At 45.7% G+C, this 20083-nt stretch overlaps 1 protein-coding gene across 1 annotated transcript in view; it reads left to right on the forward strand.

Moving 5' to 3' along the window:
* The first annotated feature begins 2175 nt into the window (after positions 1-2175).
* Positions 2176-20083, forward strand: part of ube3a (ubiquitin protein ligase E3A) — a 58464-nt gene continuing 40556 nt past the window's right edge. Inside the window, exon 1 of the mRNA XM_055636518.1 lies at positions 2176-2519. Coding sequence (XP_055492493.1) covers positions 2467-2519 — 53 coding nt within the window. The 5' untranslated portion in view covers positions 2176-2466. The remainder of the gene's footprint in view (positions 2520-20083) is intronic.

The following is a 20083-nucleotide window of genomic DNA, read 5'->3' on the forward strand; positions in this document are numbered from 1 at the left end:
AAGGAGGGTCAGCAGGAGGAGGGGGGAGAAGGAGTGAGGAGGAGGAGGAGGAGGATAGGAGGAGAGGGAGGAGGAGGAGGGGGGGAGAGTGAGGAGGAGGAGGAGGGGAGGAGGGAGGGGAAGAGGAGGAGGTTGTGAAGAGGAGGAGGAGGAGGAGGAGGGGGAGGGGGAGGAGGAGTAGAGATGAGGAGGAGGAGTCAGCAGGAGGTGGAGGAGGGGGGGAGAGAAGGAGGGAGTCAGCAGGAGGAGGAGGAGGGGGGGGAGGAGTGAGGAGGAGGAGGAGTGAAGATGGGAGGAGGAGGGAGTCAGCAGGAGAGGAGTGAAGAGGGGGAGGGGGAGTGAAGCGGGGGAGGAGGAGGAGAAGGGAGTCAGCAGGAGGAGGAGTGAAGGGGAGGAGGAGGAGGAGTGAAGAAGTGGAGGAGGAGGGAAGAGGAGGAGGAGTGGAGGAGGAGGAGCAGTGAAGAGGGGGAGGAGGAGGGAGGAGGAGGAGGGGAGGGAGTCAGCAGGAGGAGGAGTGAAGGGGGAGGAGGAGGAGGAGGAGGGAAGAAGAAGAGGAGGAGGAGTGAAGAGGAGGAGGAGGAGTGAAGAGGGAGGAGGAGTGAAGAGGGGGAGGAAAGGAGAGGAGGAGGAGGAGGAGGAGGAGTGAGGGAGGAGGAGGAGGAGGAAGAGTGAAGAGGAGGAGGAGGAGGAGGGGGAGGAGGGGAGCAGGAGGAGGTGAAGAGGAGGAGGTTGTGTGGAAGAGGAGGAGGCGAGGAGGGGGAGGAGGAGTAGAGATGGGGAGGAGGAGTCAGGAGGAGGAGGAAGGGGGGAGAGGAGGGGGGAGAGGAAGGAGGAGGAGAAGGGGAGTCAGCAGAAGGGGAGGAGGGGGGGGGGGGAGGAGGGAGTCAGCAGGAGGGGGAGGAGGGGGGGGGGAGGAGAGTGAGGAGGGGGAGGAGGAAGGAGAGAGTTCAGGAGTGAGGGAGAGGAGGAGGGAAGCAGGAGGGGAGGAGGAGTGGGAGGGAGTGAAGAGGAGGAGGAGGGGAGGAGTGAAGAGGAGGAGGAGGAGGAGGAGGGAGGAGGAGGGGGTGAGGGAGTGAAGAGGAGGAGGAGGGAAGAGGAGGAGGAAGAGGCAGGAGGAGGAGGGTGGAGGAGGAGGAAGGAGTGAAGAGGGAGGAGGAGGAGTGAAGAGGAGGAGGAGGTGAAGAGGAGGAGTGAAGGAGGAGGAGGAGTGAAGAAGGGGAGGAGGAGGAGGTGAGGAGGAGGAGGTGGAGTGAAGAGGAGGAGGAGGAGTGAGGAGTGAAGAGGAGAAGAGGAGTGGAGGAGGAGGGAGGAGGAGGAGAGGAAGAGGAGGAGGATGAGGGAGTGAAGGAGGAGGAGGAGGAGGAGTGAAGAGGAGGAGGAGGAGGAGTGAAGAGGGGGAGGGAAGCGGAGTGTAGAGGAGGAGGAGGAGTGAAGAGGGGGATGAGTGAATAGGGGAGGGGGAGGAAGAAGTGGAGGAGTGAGTGAAGAGGAGGAGGAGGAGTGAAGAGGAGGAGGAGGAGAGTGAATAGGGGGAGGAGGAGTGAAGAGGAGGAGGAGGAGTGAAGAGGGAGAGGAGGGAGGAGGAGGAGGAGGAGGAGGAGGAGAGGAGGATGAGGAGGAGGAGGAGTGAAGAGGAGGAGGAGGAGGAGTGAAGGAGGAGGAGGAGGAGGGAGGAGGAGGAGGAGAAGAGGAGGAGGAGTGAAGAGGAGGAGGAGGAGGAGGAGCAGGAAGAGGAGGAGGAGGAGTGAAGGAGGAGGAGGAGTGAAGGAGGAGGAGGAGTGAAGAGGAGGAGTTAGTGAAGAGAGGAGGAGGAGGAGGAGGAGTGAAGAGGAGGAGGAGGAGAAGAGGAGGAGGAGGAGGAGGAGGTGAAGAGGAGGAGGAGGAGAGTGAAGAGGAGGAGGAGGAGGAGGAGGAGGAGGAGTGAGGAGGAGGAGAGGAGGAAGAGGAGGAGGAGGAGGAGGGAGGAGGAGGGAGTCAGGAGGAGAAGAGGAGGAGGAGGAGTGAAGAGAGGAGGAGGAGGAGTGAAGAGGAGAAGGAGGAGGGGAGGAGGAGGAGTGAAGAAGTGGAGGAGGAGGAGTGAAGAGCGGGAGGAGGAGGAGGAGTGAAGAGGAGGGGGAGGAGGAGTGAAGAAGAGGAGGAGGAGTGTCCCTTTAAGCGCCAGCACCAACTGGAATCTTCGCATCAAGATGGCGGAGCGGGGAGTCGAGGTGCGGCGGCGGCGGCGGCTGTAGCAGCAACAACAACAACAACAACAACAGCAACGACCCCAGCGGCCCTGGCCTTGTAGCGGACACCCCTCCCTCGCCTGCTCCCTCACCCAGTGTAAAAGAAGGAAGGAGGAGAGAGAGAGAGAGACGGAGACGGAGCCGAGGCCGAGGCTGCTCTCGCCCCCACACACACACACACCCCGCCTCCTCCTCCTCCAGCGCGGCCCCGCTCTCCTCTCCCCACCCCACCCACTCTCGTATGAATTCCGCCGAAGGCAACTCGGAGTGTGCGCCAGCGGAGGCCAACGCAAGGTCGGTGTCGGAGTCTACTCCAGGCCGCAGGCCTCTTCTATTCCACCGTCCCCGGGTGTGGAGGGAGACATGAGGCCTACTCTGCCTCAACCCCAAACCCTGCTCCTGCTCCTCCTACCCTGGCCTACTCTACCCTGCTTCTGGCCTGGTCTGCCCAGCCCTACCTTACCCTGCCCTTCATCTATCTGGCCTGCCCAGCCCTACCTTACCCTGCCCTTCATCTATCTGGCCTGCTCCTACCCCCCACCCGCCCCTCCCGACCTGCTCCTATCCTGCCCTACTCTATTCTACCCCCTCCCCTCCCCCTGCTCCTGCTCGTACCGTGTTCCTGGCCTACCCTGCCTCCAACCTACCAGCCCCTGCCTCTGGCATGCTCCTACCCTGCACCTACCCCGACCTACCCTGACCATGTCTGCTCCTACCGTGCTCCAGGCCCACCTTGCCCTGCCTCGCCCATATCCTTCCCCTTCCCCTCCCTGCCCCCACCTTTATCCTCCCCCTGCCCTTACTCTCCCCTTACCATCCCCTTACTATCCCTTACCCCTCCCCCACCTTCTACTCCCATCCCCCCTGCCCCCCTGAACTGCTCGCCTTACTCCCCCCCCACCCCCCCCACCCCCCCCCCCCCCCCCCCTCCCCCCCCCCCCCATGCCCCCCCCCCCCCCCCCCCCCCCCCCCCCCCCCCCCCCCCCCCTGCCCTCCCCTGCCTCGCAGCCTGCCCCTACACTCTGTACTACTGCCCTTGTCCTACCCTACCCTTACCCTGGCCTGTTCCTACCCCTGGACTACTCTGCCTCCTCTACCTTACCCGCCTCGGCCCTTACCCTACCCTGGCACTGGCCTGCTCCTACTGTGCTCCTGCCTTGCCCCTACCCTTACCCTGTTCCTATCCCTGGACTACCCTGCCTCTACCTTACCCGCCTCAGCCCTTACCTTACCCTGTCCGTGGCCTGCCCCTACCCTGCCTCTACCTTATCTGCCCCAGACCCTACCCTGCTCCTGCTGTTCTCCTGCCTAGCCCCTATCCTGGCCTACCCTACCCTTCCCCTCCCTGGCCTACTCTTGCCCTGCTCCTGTCAACAGGACAGGTCAAAGGTTTCATTGCTCTACTCTGCTCCTGGTCACTTGTTAAAGTGCCTTAATGTGATTGCTGGTTGGCAAGCTTTATTGATTTTAATTTTGGTCGGTGTGTCAAACCAGACTTCAGTGTTAGAAAAAATAAAGTAGGCGGTTGTCGAAATAAAAGGACACAAAGTGCTGGACACAAGTGCAGTTCGGACAGCTTCTCTGGGGCCCATGGATAGGTGATGTCCTGGGTCGGGACCCACCTTAAGAAGACCTGACCTGAAAAGTTACCTAACCATGTCCTCCAGAGATGCTGCCTGACCCACTGAGGTACACCAGCGCTTTATCCTTTTTTTGTCAACCAACATTTGCAGTTCCTTTTTCTATATTTAGACTGCTGAGGGAGCTCAGTTGGTCAGTCAGCATATGTGGAGGAAAATGGGCAGATGTCGTTTTGTGTCCCCTGTTCTTTTCTCTCCAAGGATGCTACCTGACCTGCTGAGTTCTTCCAGTGGTACACAAAAATGCTGGAGAAACTCAGCAGGTGCAGCAGCATCTATGGAGCGAAGGAAATAGGCGACTTTTTCGGGCTGAAACCCTTCTTCAGACCTTCGCTCCATAGATGCTGCTGCACCCGCTGAATTTCTCCAGCATTTTTGTGTACCTTCGATCTTCCAGCATCTGCAGTTCCTTCTTGAACACGAGTTCTTCCAGTGGTCTGTTTTCTGCTCAAGATTCCGGCCTCTTGTCTCTATTTAATTTTAGAAATTTTTGAGCTTAACTGTTTCCAAATTTTTTTAAAGGACGATTTGTATGCACACTTGTCTTTTGGCTGCAAACATAGAAACATAGAAAATAGGTGGAGGAGTAGGCCATTCGACCCTTCGATATGATCATGGCTGATCATCCAAAATCAGTACCCTGTTCCGGCTTTTTCCCCCATAACCCTTGATTCCCTTATCCCTTAGAACTAAATCTAGCTCTCTTGAAAACATCCAGGGATTGGTGTCCACTGCCTTCTGTGGCAGAGAATTCCACAGATACACAACTCTCTAGGTAAAAAATATTTTCCTCATCTCAGTCCTAAATAGCCTATCCCTTATTCTTAAACTGTGACCCCCTGGTTCTGGACACCCCCAACATCGGGAACATTTTTCCTGCATACCCTGTCCAATCCTCGAAGAATTTTATATGTTTCTACAAAATCTTCTCTCATGCTTCTAAATTCCACCGAATATAAGCCCAGTTGACTAATTCTTTCAAACTGGCGGATTGATAAAGAAGATCTTCATCTGCTGCTTGCTATAATTGATTGTACTTCAAAATGGGTAAATGTCACTAGGCGATGCAAAGGGCCACAGTATTTTGTCAGAGTCCACTTGTGTGGGTAGAGAGAGTGCCTAATATATTTTGGATATATATTAGACCAGTGATTCCCAATCAGGGGGGCCACAGAAAAAATTGGGGATTTAGGGGGCCACCATTTCAATGAAGGGGGCCACTTTTTTCTGCTAATAATGTCGGGGGGGGGGGGCACAGAAAAATTAAAGAGCCCAAGGGGGCCATGAACTCAAAAAGGTTGGGAACCACTGTAATTAGACAAATCTAATTTCCTTGCCTTTTAACCATAATTGCACAAACTGATACCGACTTGCAAGACTCAAAACAAATATATACATGGAATACCATGAAACAAGTAGCAGCTAATATTTTGCAAGGTGTTGCCATTTTAAAGACATGAAACTACTGTAACTTGTAAATATATAACTTGCGATTCATGGTATTCCATGTACATATTTTGTTTGCATTGTTTGAGTCGTGCAAGTTGGTTTCAGTTTATCGTGTGTGATTATGGTTAAAGGATGAGGAAATGAGATTTGCCTAAATAGGTTATGGATTGTGAAGTGTATCATATTGAACCTTGAGCTTTCTTTGAACTGTATATTTGGAGCCACAGGAATGAAAATTCAGGAAATTATGCTAAACCTGGTGTCAGCTAAGTAAAGTATAAAGCACGTTGAATCGTAAGTTGCGTACATTAAAAAATTGAGAAATAAGAACATTAGTTAACCACACATTTCAGTGAGTATTTTCTCAGTAAGATCATGTTGATAAGATCATGAACTTTAGTACTAGTTTTCCTGCCTGTTCTCCATTAATTCTTCATTCCGTAATGTTGAAAAATCGATTTCAGACGTGAATATATTTAATGATTAAGTATCCTCACCTTATTGGAGTTATAAGGATTATAAGGATTCATAGATCTCTGAGGGGAAAGCAAAAGTGAATCTCAGTTTTAAATTCATTTAAGCTTTTGGAGAGGCACCAGGAATTGGGTAGTCTGATGTGACTGGTGATCTCCTTGGAAAGTCCCGAGTTCAATTCACAAATGTTTAACCTCGTAAAGGGTTTGGGAGAATATTTGGAGTGCTTTGAATGGCTGAAGGTTCAGTAACCAGAAGACCCAGACTTTGCCAAAAAAGAAAGATAACGAGCAGAAACCATTAAATAGTTAGAATTTAAAATGTCTTGTTGAAATGAGTTTTCAAATAAGAATTGAGTAAATATGTAAGCAAAAGAATTGTTGATACTAAAAAGAATTGGGAGTAAGATTAATTGGATTGTCCTAAAAAGAGTCAGCAGAGGCTTGAAGATCATTCTGATTGTAATATTCTACGATTATGAATTGCTTTTTTAATTGAGAGTATTGTTTGTATGTAAGATGTGATGGGAGATCCAAATTTGTTTTTTGTTTTTTTGGAAAACTGGATTTGATCAGAGTACATGTTTAAGAAGGAACTGCAGATGGTGGAAAATCGAACCAGGGATCCAAGCCGTCTTTCCAGGTGTGGCAGAGGTTTACCTGCACCTCCTCCAACCTCATCTATTGCATCCGCTGCTCTACATGTCAGTTGCTCTACATCGGTGAGACCCAGCATAGGCTTGGCGATCACTTCACCGAACATATCCACTTGGTTCGCAATAACCAACCTGATGTCCCAGTGGCCCAGCACTTCAACCCCCCCTCCCTTTCCGAATCCGACCTTTCTGTCCTGGGTCTCCTCCATGGCCAGAGTGAGGACCACCGTAAATTGGAGGAGCAGCACCTCATATTTCGCTTAGGCAGTTTGCACCCCAGCGGTATGAACATTGACTTCTCTAATTTCAGGTAGTCCTTACTTTCTCCTCCCCTTCTCAGCTCGCCTCCCCTCACATCACTCTGAAGAAGGGTTTTGACCCGATATATTGCATACTTCCTTCGCTCCATAGATGCTGCCTCACCCGCTGAGTTTCTCCAGCATTTTTGTCCAGCTTTGATCAGAGTATACCTGTAGTTGTGTCGAAAAATGACACTTGTCATTTGGTAATCTAGTCAGTACGACAAACTGCATTTTAGCGGCAACAGTTTTCTCTCCACAAGAATGGCAAATGTTTCAGTCTTGCATAGATCTGCCTGACTTTGTAAAGGCCACAGGTGTCTAAATGGCATCCTAAATATCAACTTGCTCCAAGTTATCTTCAAGATTTGGTTAATCAATAGTTTAAATAAAACTTTATTGATGAAAGCGGTTTGGTTTTAATGATCAAATGTGAGTATTGATTTGCCTCACTGAAACTGCTGCCACTTGTACAGTGGTGCAAAATTCTCATTGTGTGGAGGTTGTGAAATATTTTCAAATAACTGAATAAATTATTCAGTACTTCACTTTGTTTAAAATTAAACTTTCACAATTTTCTTCCATATCATAAACAAATTATTTTCCCCAAAATGGAAACAATTTCCCTTTTGAAGAAGCATTAATAGGTCTGGACTGCCAACTTTCAAAAGTATTGGTAAATGCATTATTACAGAATTTCAAATAGTCCTTCTGAAAATAGAATTGCCATATTTGGTTGGACTGGGAGTTCTGATCGCAGGCACGTGTGGAGACAAAACCCGAATGCTAAAGCTGGGCACACCAAAGGTTAAATCACCATTAATCATTTCATGACTTAGCACTTTGTCGACATGACCGGAAGCTAAAATGGCTGCTGGTGTTGTGCCTAAATGGTAATTTCCCTCGATCAAAGACCTACTACTCTGACTTATCCATGTGCATGCTGGAAAGTGTATATGTGATAAAAATTGAACTCTGGTAAACAAGCATTAGCCCATTCTTTGTGAAGTATTGGATAGATACTGAAAAGGTGAAATTAGGGATGATGTATGAAATCTTGATTGTGGTCAAAATACATGAATGTTCTGAGGCAAGGTCTTAAATATAATTGTGGAAAATAGGAATACATAACCTATGTAGTCTTGTAACAAAAACATAGCATAGTTCTAGTTTTTGGATTTACAGTGAATTTGTTGTATCAAATTTTGAGTTGATATGTTGATGAATAATATATTTGGAGACAAGGTTAAAATGGATGTGACAAGATATCGAAAATGAAAGCTGAGAATTAAAGAACCACAGTTTTAAAGTAATTGAATATTAGTGAGCAGGTAATATAGATCGACTCTAATGTGCAGCTGGCTTCAATCTTGTCAGTATCACATTCTAAGAATGTTAAATATACCAGCAGTCCTAAGCAAATTCTTCATACAAATGGTACTCATGGTGTGCTAATTTGGTGGCTTCATTTCTAAGTGTGGAGTGTGCCATTGCTGAGCTGCAGTTAAAATGCAAGATTTGAGCTTCTGGTTTGTTCCCAGCACCAAACACAATGTCTGAAGAAGGGTCTCGACCCGAAACGTCACCCTTTCCTTCTATCCAGAGATGCTGCCTGTCCCGCTGAGTTATTCCAGCTTTTTGTGCCTATCTTTTGTTTAAACCAGCATCTGCAGTTCCTTCTTGCACAATAAAATGTTAGTTTAGAGATACAGTGAGGAAACAGGCCCTTCGGCTTACAGCATTCGCACTGACCAGCGATCCCCTCAGATTAACGCTATCCTACACACACAATTTACACTTTTATCTGATATATCATATTTGCGGAAGGATGTGCTGGCATTGGAGAGGGTCCAGAGGAGGTTTACAAGAATGATCTCAGGGAAGATTGGGTTAAGATTCGATGAGCGCATGAAGGCTCATGGGCTCATGATCCCATACTTACTGGAGTTTAGAAGGATGAAGGGAGAACTCATTGAAACTTACCGAATGGTGAAAGGCCTGGATGGAGTAGAAATGGAGAGAATATTTCCACTTGTGGGAGAGTCTATGACCTGTGGCCATAGCCTTGGAATAAAAGAACATACATTTATTTTCTTCTCCTTTGTAAAGGTCTTTAGTCAGAGGATGGTGAATCTATGGAATTAATTGCCACAGAAGGCTGTGGAAGCCGGCAATGGATATTTTTAGATTCTTGATTAGTATGGGTGTTGGGGGTTGTGGGGTGAAGGCAGGAGAATAGTGTTGAGAGGGGAACGTAATCTAATCTAGATCAGGCATGATTGAATGGCAGAGTACACTTGATGGGCCAAGTGGCCTAATTCTACTCCTATGATGAACCTAGGTCAAATAAAAGGGGGAAATATATAATTAATGGCATGATCCCATACAACATTATTGTACAGAGGGATCTTGGAGTCGAAGTCCATAACTCCCCAAAAGTGGCAACTTAGGTTGATAGAATTATGAAGGCAGCATATGGTATGCTTGCATTCAATGATCAAGGCATTGTGTATAAGTCATGGTGCAGTTCTGGTCACCCTATTAGTGATGGCTTTGGAAAGGGTGCAGATGGGGTTTACCAGAATGATGCCATGATGGAAAAATTAAATACTAGAGGGCATTATGGTGAGAGGGGCAAAGTTTAAATGTGATGTGCGTGGCAAGTTTGTTTTTTTAACTTAGAGGATGGTGAATGCCTGGAACCTGCTGCCGGGGGTGGTGATTGAAGCAGATACGTTAGTGGCATTTAAAAGACTAGGAAAGGTTATGCATGGAATGGAGGAATATAGTTATGTGTAGTCAAGTGATTGTTTAGTTTAGAGATACAGCACGGAAAGGGGCCCTTCGGCCCATCGAGTCCGCACCGACCAGCGATCCCCGCATATTAACATCCTACACACACTAGGGACAATTTACATGTAATTAACCTACAAACCTGTACATCTTTGGAATGTGGGAGGAAACTAAAGATCTCGGAGAAAACCACGTGGCAAATGTTGTAAAGCAGCAACTCTACCGCTGTGTGCCCCCATAAAATGGTCTACAAAATTTCACAAAATGTGAATTATACCCCAAAATGTGTTAATTTATGTGATCTTTAATGGACATTCAAAATGCATACAATCCATGTCACTAATCTTTCCCCTCTCCCAAGCTAAGAATTTAGAGGTCCTGCTAATTCAATTGGTTCAAGGGTTCTTCCTAGTGTTGGTACAAACAACTGCAGATGCTGGTTTGCAAAAATACACTGGAGTAAAGTGCTGGAGTAACTCAGTGGGTCAGGCTTCATTTCTAGAGAACATGGATAGGTTACTTTTCAGGTCAGGACTATTCTTCAGACAAAAAAGTCACCTATCCATGTTCTCCAGAGATGTTGCCTGACCTGCTAAGGGTTTTTTTGTTCTATTTTTTGGGAAGGAAAATGAGCACCAGCAGCCTGGTTTCAAAAGTTTGTTCATAATCAAAAGAAACAACACTACTATTCATTTAGAAAGTTTATAATATGATAAATGGAACTTTAAATGGAACTTATACTATTGGAAATGCATTTGGCGCACAATTTCTATGTAATTTAGTGAGCAGAGACGATGAAACACTTTTTCACACAAAGTTGTGAATCTTGGCGGTTTCTTTCGGCGACTGCCAGCATCATTGACTGATGTAGCAGGTCACCAAAAAATATGCAGCGGCATGATGACGTATGATGAGTGGTGTTTTTTCAAGTGTCGCAACATTTTTTTTGTCGCCGCTGGATTTTGAAATGTTTAAAAACATTTTGCCGACACTGATATGACGCCAGCAGTCGCCGAAAAAATCGGCAAGTGGGACAGGCCCTTAAGTCAAGGCAGAAGCAAGGCATCACTTGGCTTTTCACCCTATGCACAGTATTAGGGACCTAGGGACTTCTCTCTTCAGTGTTGTGTCCAACCATGAATGCCTTCTGTCAGCTTCGGTTAATACGCATCCAGTCACAATGCCTTTGTGATGGTCTCTAAACGAGGTGTAAGCTGCCTGTTAAGGGTCTGTCCCACTTGGGCCGTCACTTACGTGACAGGCCAGTAGTGACGTTCCCGCGAGAGTCGCGCGCGTCATCATGCGCCCGCAGAGCCGTCTGGAGCGCGTGATGTAATTTGAAGATGGACACAAAATGCAGGAGTAACTCAGCGGGACTGGCAGCATCTCTGGAGAGAAGGAATGGGTGACGTTTTGGGTCAAGACCCTTCTTCAGTCTGAAGAAGGAATGGGTGATGTTTCAGTCTGAAGAAGGGTCTTGACCCGAAACGTCACCCATTGCTTCTCTCCAGACCCGAAATGTCACCCATTGCTGCCGGTCCCGCTGAGTTACTCCTGCGTTTTGTGTCTATCTTCAATCGTCTTGGCCCCGCTCTGGGAGTAGGAGTAGGGGTGGATCTGGATCCGAAATGGCCGTGAGCCCCAGGCTGAGTTCGACCATCGTTTGCCTGCTTCTGCTGCTGTTGGAGGTGAGACGTTGCGTCACGCCAGGGTCTTAGGCCTGTCCCACTTTGGCCGTCAGTTACGCGACAGGCCGGTGGCGCGCGAAGATTTCATGCAGGACGAAGTCCACACTGCACCACGCCACTCTATGCGCCCTTCCCCGCGCTACCCACACGCTAGCAGGTCACGTAAATGGCACGCGAAAGACGGCCAAGTGGGGCAGGCCCTTTACTGTTGCTAATCACCTACGAACCCTCTATTGAAGAGACAGTTGTGAGTCTGTGAAATTCTCTGCCTCAGAGGTCAGTGGAGGCCTTTTCTCTGGATACTTTCAAGAGAGAGCTAGATAGGGTAGAGAATATCAGTGGATATGGGGAGAAGGCAGGAATGGGGAACATTGGGGATGATCAGCCATGGTCACATTGAATGGCGGTGCTGGCTCAAAGGGCCAAGTGGCCTACTCCTGCACCTACTGTCTATTGTAATACAGAAACTACTCTTTGTACCTCTTTCTGTAATGAGTATTACTTGCAGGAACATTAAAAGGTGTTGAATCATGTATTTGATGAGTATGCACTGTATCATAGTTTTGGGATTGGAAGTATATTATGACAAAATGTGTCCTTTATATTAGCCCATTAATACTTGTTTCAAACCCTGATCTTTATGGAGTTTGTACCTGTTGAATGGAAATGGTGATTTTTTGCAGTCTATTTTGGAATCTGATGAGCATGAAAACAAAAATTTGCTCAACCTGAATATTATGCAGGAGGCCCTGCTGAACATGACTGTCAAGTTAAGACAAGATTTGATCAGCTGCAAGTCTAAGGTCATATAGCCCATCAACATTCACAGTTGTGGTTCTTGTGCTGATTATAACCATTTGGCCGAGCTACATGAAGTGCTCTAAGAACCATACCAAGGAGTTGATTTCTTCAGGAATGAAAACTTTTAAAGAAAAACAAACGGTTAAATTATATCCTGTCACCAGCCTGTTCTGTGTAGAGTTTGAAGTTTTTGTTTGGTAGGGTGATCTTGCTTTCTTGCTGGCGTGTTTAACTTAGATTGCAGTGTTGGCATCATGAATATTAAAAAGAGAAGAAATCTGGTGATATGTTCTATCACTTTCACAAACTTGACTAGGAGTCTGAGAGGTTCCAAATTAGTCTTGTAAAAGTTTTCTGCCTGGGATTTGAATTAAGTTTTGCAGAGTGTTGAAATACTTTCGGTAGGGGCATGAAATTCATCAGGGCCATGGCCAGTAGTTCAGTATGGTCTGCCTGGTTGGACCCAGCATCCAAGAAAAAAAACACATTGTTATGGAAATTAATACATCTACATCAGCTTTTTTCTTAATTATCCATTTTGCTGACAATATTTTTAAAAAATGAATTGTACTTTTTTTAATGTACAACAGGAAGTACTATTGAAACTCAAGTTTTTTTTCTGATTAAAAAGCTTTGCTGCATAGATTATTGCTTTAAAAATATAAATTCAAAAATAGTGTTATTTTTTGCACAAAACAACTATTAGCAGGTAATCAAACATATTAATTAAAATGGCAATAAATGCTAGGAATGTCTAAGATTTCCTCAAAATAACATGTAAACTTCAGTATAATTTCTCCATGTTTTGGCAGTTTGTTCTACATTGGGAACCTTGAGTGATATGCTGGTCTTGTTCAAAAATAAATGTGAAAAACAATGTAATCGAGAGTCAGAGAAACGAGGAACTGCAGATACGGGTTTATCAAAAAAGATATACTGAGGTCCATTGCAAGTCTGGGTGAATGAGGTCCAGACCTGCAGGAAAGACAAAGCTCGGGTCTGCTTTGACTTGACTTGCTGGTGCCAGCGCATGGTGGAAAGTGTAGAATGCAGTGCATGGAAAGAGAACTGTTGTGAGAGATGGTGGATTGAGTGTAGGTACCTGAATTCCTGGCTGGGCTCGCATGGAGAGGCTGGGAAACATAACTGGAAGCCATATGGTGCAAGATGGCTACACAGGCAGTGGCTGTGGTGGCGAGTACCGTGTCAGAACACGATCGCAGAGAACAGCAGGAACCACAGAGGGGGAGCAGTGAAAGAGGATCGCGCAGAACTTGCATTGGAGAGAAGAAAGCCTCAAAGTAGGCATACTTTGGAGAGATTTGAATTGAATCAAATACGTTTTATTAGCCAAGTATGTATACATACAAGGAATTGGTGCTTTGCTCGCACGTAACAACACGATATACAGTAAACAATTAAGAATAAAACATTATAATTTAAACACGTGAAGAATGAAATAAAATACCAGAGCAAGTATGTATACATACAAGGAATTGGTGCTTTGCTCGCAAGTAACAACAGTAAACATGTGAAGAATGAAATAAAATACCAGAGCAAAAGGAGGCTGCAGACTTTTGGTTGTTGAGTAGAGCTACTGCTCGCAGGAAAAAAGCTGTTTTTATGTCTGGCTGTGGCAGCTTTGACAATCCGGAGTCACCTTCCATATTTCACAGTGGAGCAGTAAAATAGAGAAACAAGGAACTGCAGATGCCGGCTTACAAAAAAAGACAGTGCTGGAGTAATTCAGTGGGTTAGGCAGAACGTGGATATGCGAAGTTTTGGGTCGAGAATCTTCTTTAAACTACGTCGGGAAGCAAGTCAGGAGTGTTTAATTGTAACAATGACATTCTTTCTTGCTGCAGATTTACAGGCCCAATAAAACAAGTATATACTAATACAACAAATTAATTATACTAGGTAACCAGGCCAAAATAGTGCAAAACCAGAATACGTAGTGCTACCAAAATCGGCAATTGTAGATCGTTACTAAGGTAGGGTTGTGGTTAGGAGGTACAACCACGATGTAACATAACAATTATATATAACCATATAACAATTACAGCACGGTAAACAGGCCATCTCGGCCCTTCAAGTCTGTGCTGAACACTTATTTTTCCCTAGTCCATCTACCTGCACTCGGACCGTAACCCTCCATTCCTTTCCCGTCCATATACCTATCCAATTTATTTTTAAATGATAAAATCGAACCTGCCTCCACCACTTCCACTGGAAGCTCATTCCACACAGCTACCACTCTCTGAGTAAAGAAGTTCCCCCTCATGTTACCCCTAAACCTCTGTCCCTTAATTCTCAAGTCATGTCCTCTTGTTTGAATCGTCCCTACTCTCAATGGGAAAAGCTTATCCACGTCAACTCTGTCTATCCCTCTCATCATTTTAAAGACTTCTATCAAGTCCCCCCTTAACCTTCTGTGCTCCAAAGAATAAAGACCTAACTTGTTCAACCTTTCTCTCTGTAACTTAGTTGCTGAGATCCAGGCAACATTCTAGTAAATCTCCTCTGTACTCTCTCTATTTTGTTGACATCCTTCCTATAATTAGGCGACCAAAATTGTACACCATACTCCAGAATTGGCCTCACCAATGCCTTGTACAATTTTAACATTACATCCCAACTTCTATACTCAATGCTCTGATTTATAAAGGCCAGCACGCCAAAAGCTTTCTTTACCACCCCATCTACATGAGATTCCACCTTCAGGGAACTATGCACAGTTATTCCTAGATCCCTCTGTTCAACTGCATTCCTCAATTTGTTACCATTTACCATATACGTCCTATTTTGATTTGTCCTGCCAAGATGTAGCACATCGCACTTATCAGCATTAAACTCCATCTGCCATCTTTCAGCCCACTCTTCCAAATGGCCTAAATCTCTGTAGATTTTCCTCAACACCGCATTATCCACAACACCACCTATCTTAGTATCATCTGCATACTTACTAATCCAATTTACCACACCATCATCCAGTGCCTTGAGAGGTTGGTTATGATGCTCATCAACTCCTGCCTTAGTAAGGATTTCAACCCACTATAATTCACCTATCGCCAAAGCAGATCAACAGCGAATGTGACTTGTTGGCTCTCCACGCTGCAATGGGCCACTTGGACAAAAAAAACAACCCAAGTCTGATCGTTGTTCATTGACTACAGCTCGGTCATTAAGGCATATCATCTTCCTCTTGGGCACCAATGTCCTTTTGATGCAGGTTGGGACCTCAGGCTTTAGTAGTGAATTAAAAAAAAACACCACACCACTAGAGTTTAAGAACGCAGCCGTTACAGATCTTAAGAGCAGAAGAAATCTATGAGCTGTTAGTAGAGACAAAATGCTGAAAGTAACTCAGCGGGTCAGGCAGCATCTCGGGAGAAAAGGAATGGGTGACGTTTTGGGTCGAGACCCTTCTTCAGACTGATGTCAGTGGAGTGGGCGGGACAGAGATAGAATGTAATTGGAGACAGTAAGACTGGTGGGAACACTGGGAAGGGGGAATTATAAGCTGTTGCATGTTTTAGAGCTTCATGGATAAAAATTAAAGCCTAAAGCATCAACCCATTTATGGAGATTAAAAGTTTTTTTTTGTCAAAATCATGCAATTTTAGGAGTACTTCACATTTGCATGTGTTCCGCTGATCACATATGCAAGCACAGAGCCTGCAGTGTCAGCCTTGGTAAATCGAGTTAAAAATATCTGTTAAACATGAATCAAAAAAGGCTTTTGGCGTAGTATTTTGCAAAAATGCACAAAGTTCAAGAAAAATCTGGGAACACAACTGGCATGAAAACTTCCTTAATTTTATTTTATTTTTTTGCATAAAGTTGGCCTCCTGTGTTTTGGCAAAGATCTGAGAAAATTCCTGGTTTATGAATAAGCCACAAAAGCAAAATACTGCAAACACAGGAAATTTGAAAAAAAAAAAAGAAAATGTTGGAAATACTTGGTAGAAAATTAATAATTTGGAGTGATTACCTTTTATCAGAGTTGAAACAGTATGTCAAGATTCTGATAAAAGGTCAAAATGTGTAAAATGATGGTGGTAAAATGCTGAATGCTTTGCATCTTTTGGTCAATTCTCTCCAAACTAAGATCCTAGTTTCCCAACATTGTTCTTGGAGTTTATGGATTTCTCATGGTATACTGTGTTGCAGAGGCATGAGGTTTGAAAATTGCAAGCGAGTGAGCATGGGATAGAGAAGTAGGGCTGGGAGTGCCCAATGGTTCATTCTGCATCTGTGGGTAGAGAAAAGCAAAGTCAACAGTGTTTTATCGTCGTATCTCCTGAAACGGAACAATTAAATTCTTCGTTGTAGCAGCACAACAGATATGTAAACATAGTACTGTGTGTGTGTCTCTCTCACTCTCTCAAACTAAAAACAAATGCCCCCCACATTATATAGTCCAGACATTACAGATAGCGCTATGGCCAAACGCTATGGGTCACAGACTGTTCAGGAAAAGTCTCGTATAACAATGTGTCTTTGGCATTCTCTTTCTCGCAGTTTAGCTTTTGATTATTTTTCACGCAGTAGTAGAATTCTGGTTAAGCCTAGTGGTGAAAGGTTACCAGTGGGATTGCAATTACATTGGGATGGGCCTTGAGATTGCAGAACGGTGGGTGGGCTCAAGGGGGAGAGAGGGAGGGGTAGAGAAGGGGAGACGATGGTGAGAGGGAGAGTATGGGGAGGGAGAGAGGAATGGAGGAGGGAGAAAAAGGAGGAGAGAGAGGAGGTGGTGGGGCGAAGGGGGAGGGGGAGGGAGGAAGGAGGGGGGAGGGAGAGGGAGGCTTCCAAAATGGCTTCTACATCATCAACTGATGCTTAAAGCAAGAAGCAGCTGTTCAAACAGCAGTATACAAAGAGATGGCAATGAATGCACTGTCACGTAAGGTGCATAGAAGACATGTCAATTGGTAGCAAAGTTATGCATTCTTGTACTCTTACATGGGTATGACTGCACATAAAAAAACAAAAGTTCTTTCAGCAAAATGGCACCGTATAAAAATACTGATTTTCACAGCAAAATACTGATTTTCAGGTACTAGAATACTGAAATGCTCTGACAAAACTTGGCAGCTCTGCTAATAGCCTGATGGTTGTTGAGAAGAAGCTGCTGAACCTGGACGTTAGTTTTCAGGCTTCTATACTTTCTTCCCGATACCAGGTGTGAAATGAGAGTGTGGCCAGGGTGATGTGGGTCTCTGATACTGGCTGCCTTTTTGAGGCAGCAACTCTGGTAGATCCCTTCAACGGGGAGATCAATGCCCATGATTCACCACGTTTTTCAATTTTCGTTCCTGGGTGTTCAAGTTGCTGAACTAGGCCATGATGCAACCAGCCAATTTGTCCATGGTCAATTCGTCCCTTCCCACCCAAACTACCCTGGTACTTTCCCTTACAACTGCAGAAAATGCTACACTTGTCGCTTTACCTCCTGTTGAGCTTCTGCTGTTGGAATAACTTAAGTCATACACAGTGATTAAGATCCAAACACTTTATTAGCATTACAGCATAGGTAACTTCATCTTAGCACAGAACTCAAAAGTGAGGGTGAAAAGGCAGAGAAGCTTTCTGTTAAACTAGTGGGCGTTGCTACAAAGTATGACTCGTAACATGAGTGGCACTGATCTACACCTCCCCCCTCGACTCCATCCAAGAACCCAAGCAGTCCTTCCTGGTGAGGCAGAGGTTCACATGCACCTCCTTCAACCTCATCTATTGCATCCACTGTTCTAGGTGTTAACTGGTGAGACCAAGTTTGGCGATCGCTTCGCCCAACATCTCTGTTCAGTTCGCACTAACCAACCGGATCTCCTGGTGGTTAAGCACTTCAACTCTGCCTCCCATTCTGAATCCGACCTTTCTGTCCTGGGCCTCCTCCATGGCCAGAGTAAGTTCCACTGCAAATTTGAGGAGCAGCACCTCGTATTTCGCTTGTGTAATTTATACCCCAGCAGTATGAACATTGACTTCTCCAGTTTCAGGTAGTCCTTGCTTTCTTCCTCCTTCCTCTCCCCTTCCCAGCTCTCCCACAGCCTACTGTCTCCGCCTCTTCCTTTCTTCTTCCCGCCCCCCCCACCCCCCCACATCAGTCTGAAGAAGGGTCTGGACCCGAAATGTCACCTATTCCTTCCCTCCACAGATGTTGCCTCACCCGCTGAGTTTCTCCAGCATTTTTGTTTACCTTTGATTTTTCCAGTATCTGCAGTTCTTTCTTAAACCAGTCAATAAGATCTCTACTGTACACCTGTAGAAGTTTAGGATAGTATTTATTGACATACCCAATCTCCTCAATCTTCTAAGGAATTAGAGGCATTGATAGAAAGGGAAAATCAAAGACCAGCAAATGCTCAATGTAAAATGAAAACCGCAAATGCTGTAAACATTCTGCAACTCGGGCCATCTTTGTGGGAAAAGAACTAATGTTTCAGATCAAATGCCCTTCATCAGAAATTATAGATGAATAACATTGCATCGGGCTGCCTTGCTCTGACTCACCTGGAAATATGGGTCTACTGAAGTTGTTGACATGTTGGAGTCTAAGGGCTGAAATATGTCGAGTTAGAAATTGAAATGCTATTCTTCATTTATATTAGGCTCAGTTGGAACTGTGTGAGGTCAAAAACAGATGTCAGAATGGGAGTGGAATAGAGAATTAAATTGGCAGGCAACAAGAAAATTGAGGGTCACCTTTGCCTTTTGCAGTGTTCCACTATCATCAATGAATCTGCATTTGTAGTTGGTCTGGAGAAGTAGACTACGATGAACACATCATTATATTAAATCAAAAGAGCACAAGTGAATTACTACTTCAACTGGAAGAAGTTTATTATGGTTCCTAAATGCTGAAAAGGTAAAAAGGACAGGTTTTGCATCTCCTGTGGTTTCTGTGCAAGTGGCAGGGAGAGGGTATTGATGGACAAGGAAGACTGAACTAGAATCATGGGGGGGAATTGCTCCTTGTGAATGTTGGGAGAGGTGGGGAGTGTGATTAGTTGCGGCGTCATGTTGAATTATCATTAGCTGCAATGATAGAGATTCTGCAAGAATAGAATGGAGACTTTGCAGGAAGCAGATTGGAAGAAGGTGTACTCGAAATAGCTCTAGGAGTCTGGATATTAGAATTAAAAGCTGGTTTAGAGTTTAAATATCCTGCAAGTTGTTAGTGTCGGCACAGGCGATTTGTGAGTAGAATTAAAAGCTGGAGTTCTGCTAATATCTGTATTTCTGACTAAGCATCAATCTTTTGAATTGTAACTTGTGTAATTTCAAATATTTCGTACCCAGTCTGCAGAAAATGAGTATTTTGACTCGTGCAACTTAGTTTGTTTGATTAATATGGGACTAATTTTATTTTTACTTTATTTCCTTGCTTGTTTCAGTCATAATTGCTACTTTTCAACACCTATGTTGGCTGATATCTGATCAAAGTATAACAGCCAGAGAGAGACAAGCAGCACAGGAGGTACCAGTATGTATTTAAGATCATAAGATTTAGGAATACAATTAGGCCATTCAGCCCATCGAGTCTACTCCGCCATTCAAACATGGCTGATCAATTTTTCCCTCTCAACCCTTGTCTCCTGCCATCACCCCGTTACCTTTGACAAACTCATTGTGGTTCTGAGCTCTGTGTTAGCTTTCCAAACACTTTCCTTAATTTGCGAATGCGTACACTAACAAGAAAAAACAAAGAATTTAAAATGTATAGCAGAATTCTTGAAGGTTTAACCATTTCATAACTTTTGAAATGTCTTAAGCATTGGCATTATTTCCCTTTATCTAACAGATTTTGTCCTTGGAACTATGTGACACTACAAATCAATTTCTGTGGGGCGGGGAGTTGTGGGGGGGGAGGGGTGGGCGGGGGGTGGGGAGGGAGGGTGGGGGGGGGGGGGGGGAGGGGGGGGTTTGAGGGCGCGGGGGGTGGGGGGAGGAGAGGAGTGAGCTTGGAGAAAAGACAGTGGAAGAGCCATGGACGAGAGGGTGGTATCACGGGAGAGGGGCCAGCGAGGGGGACCAGAGGGGTAGTGGCTGG

This window comes from Leucoraja erinacea, chromosome 6, assembly GCF_028641065.1.
Source record: "Leucoraja erinacea ecotype New England chromosome 6, Leri_hhj_1, whole genome shotgun sequence".
NCBI classification, from domain to species: domain Eukaryota; kingdom Metazoa; phylum Chordata; class Chondrichthyes; order Rajiformes; family Rajidae; genus Leucoraja; species Leucoraja erinaceus.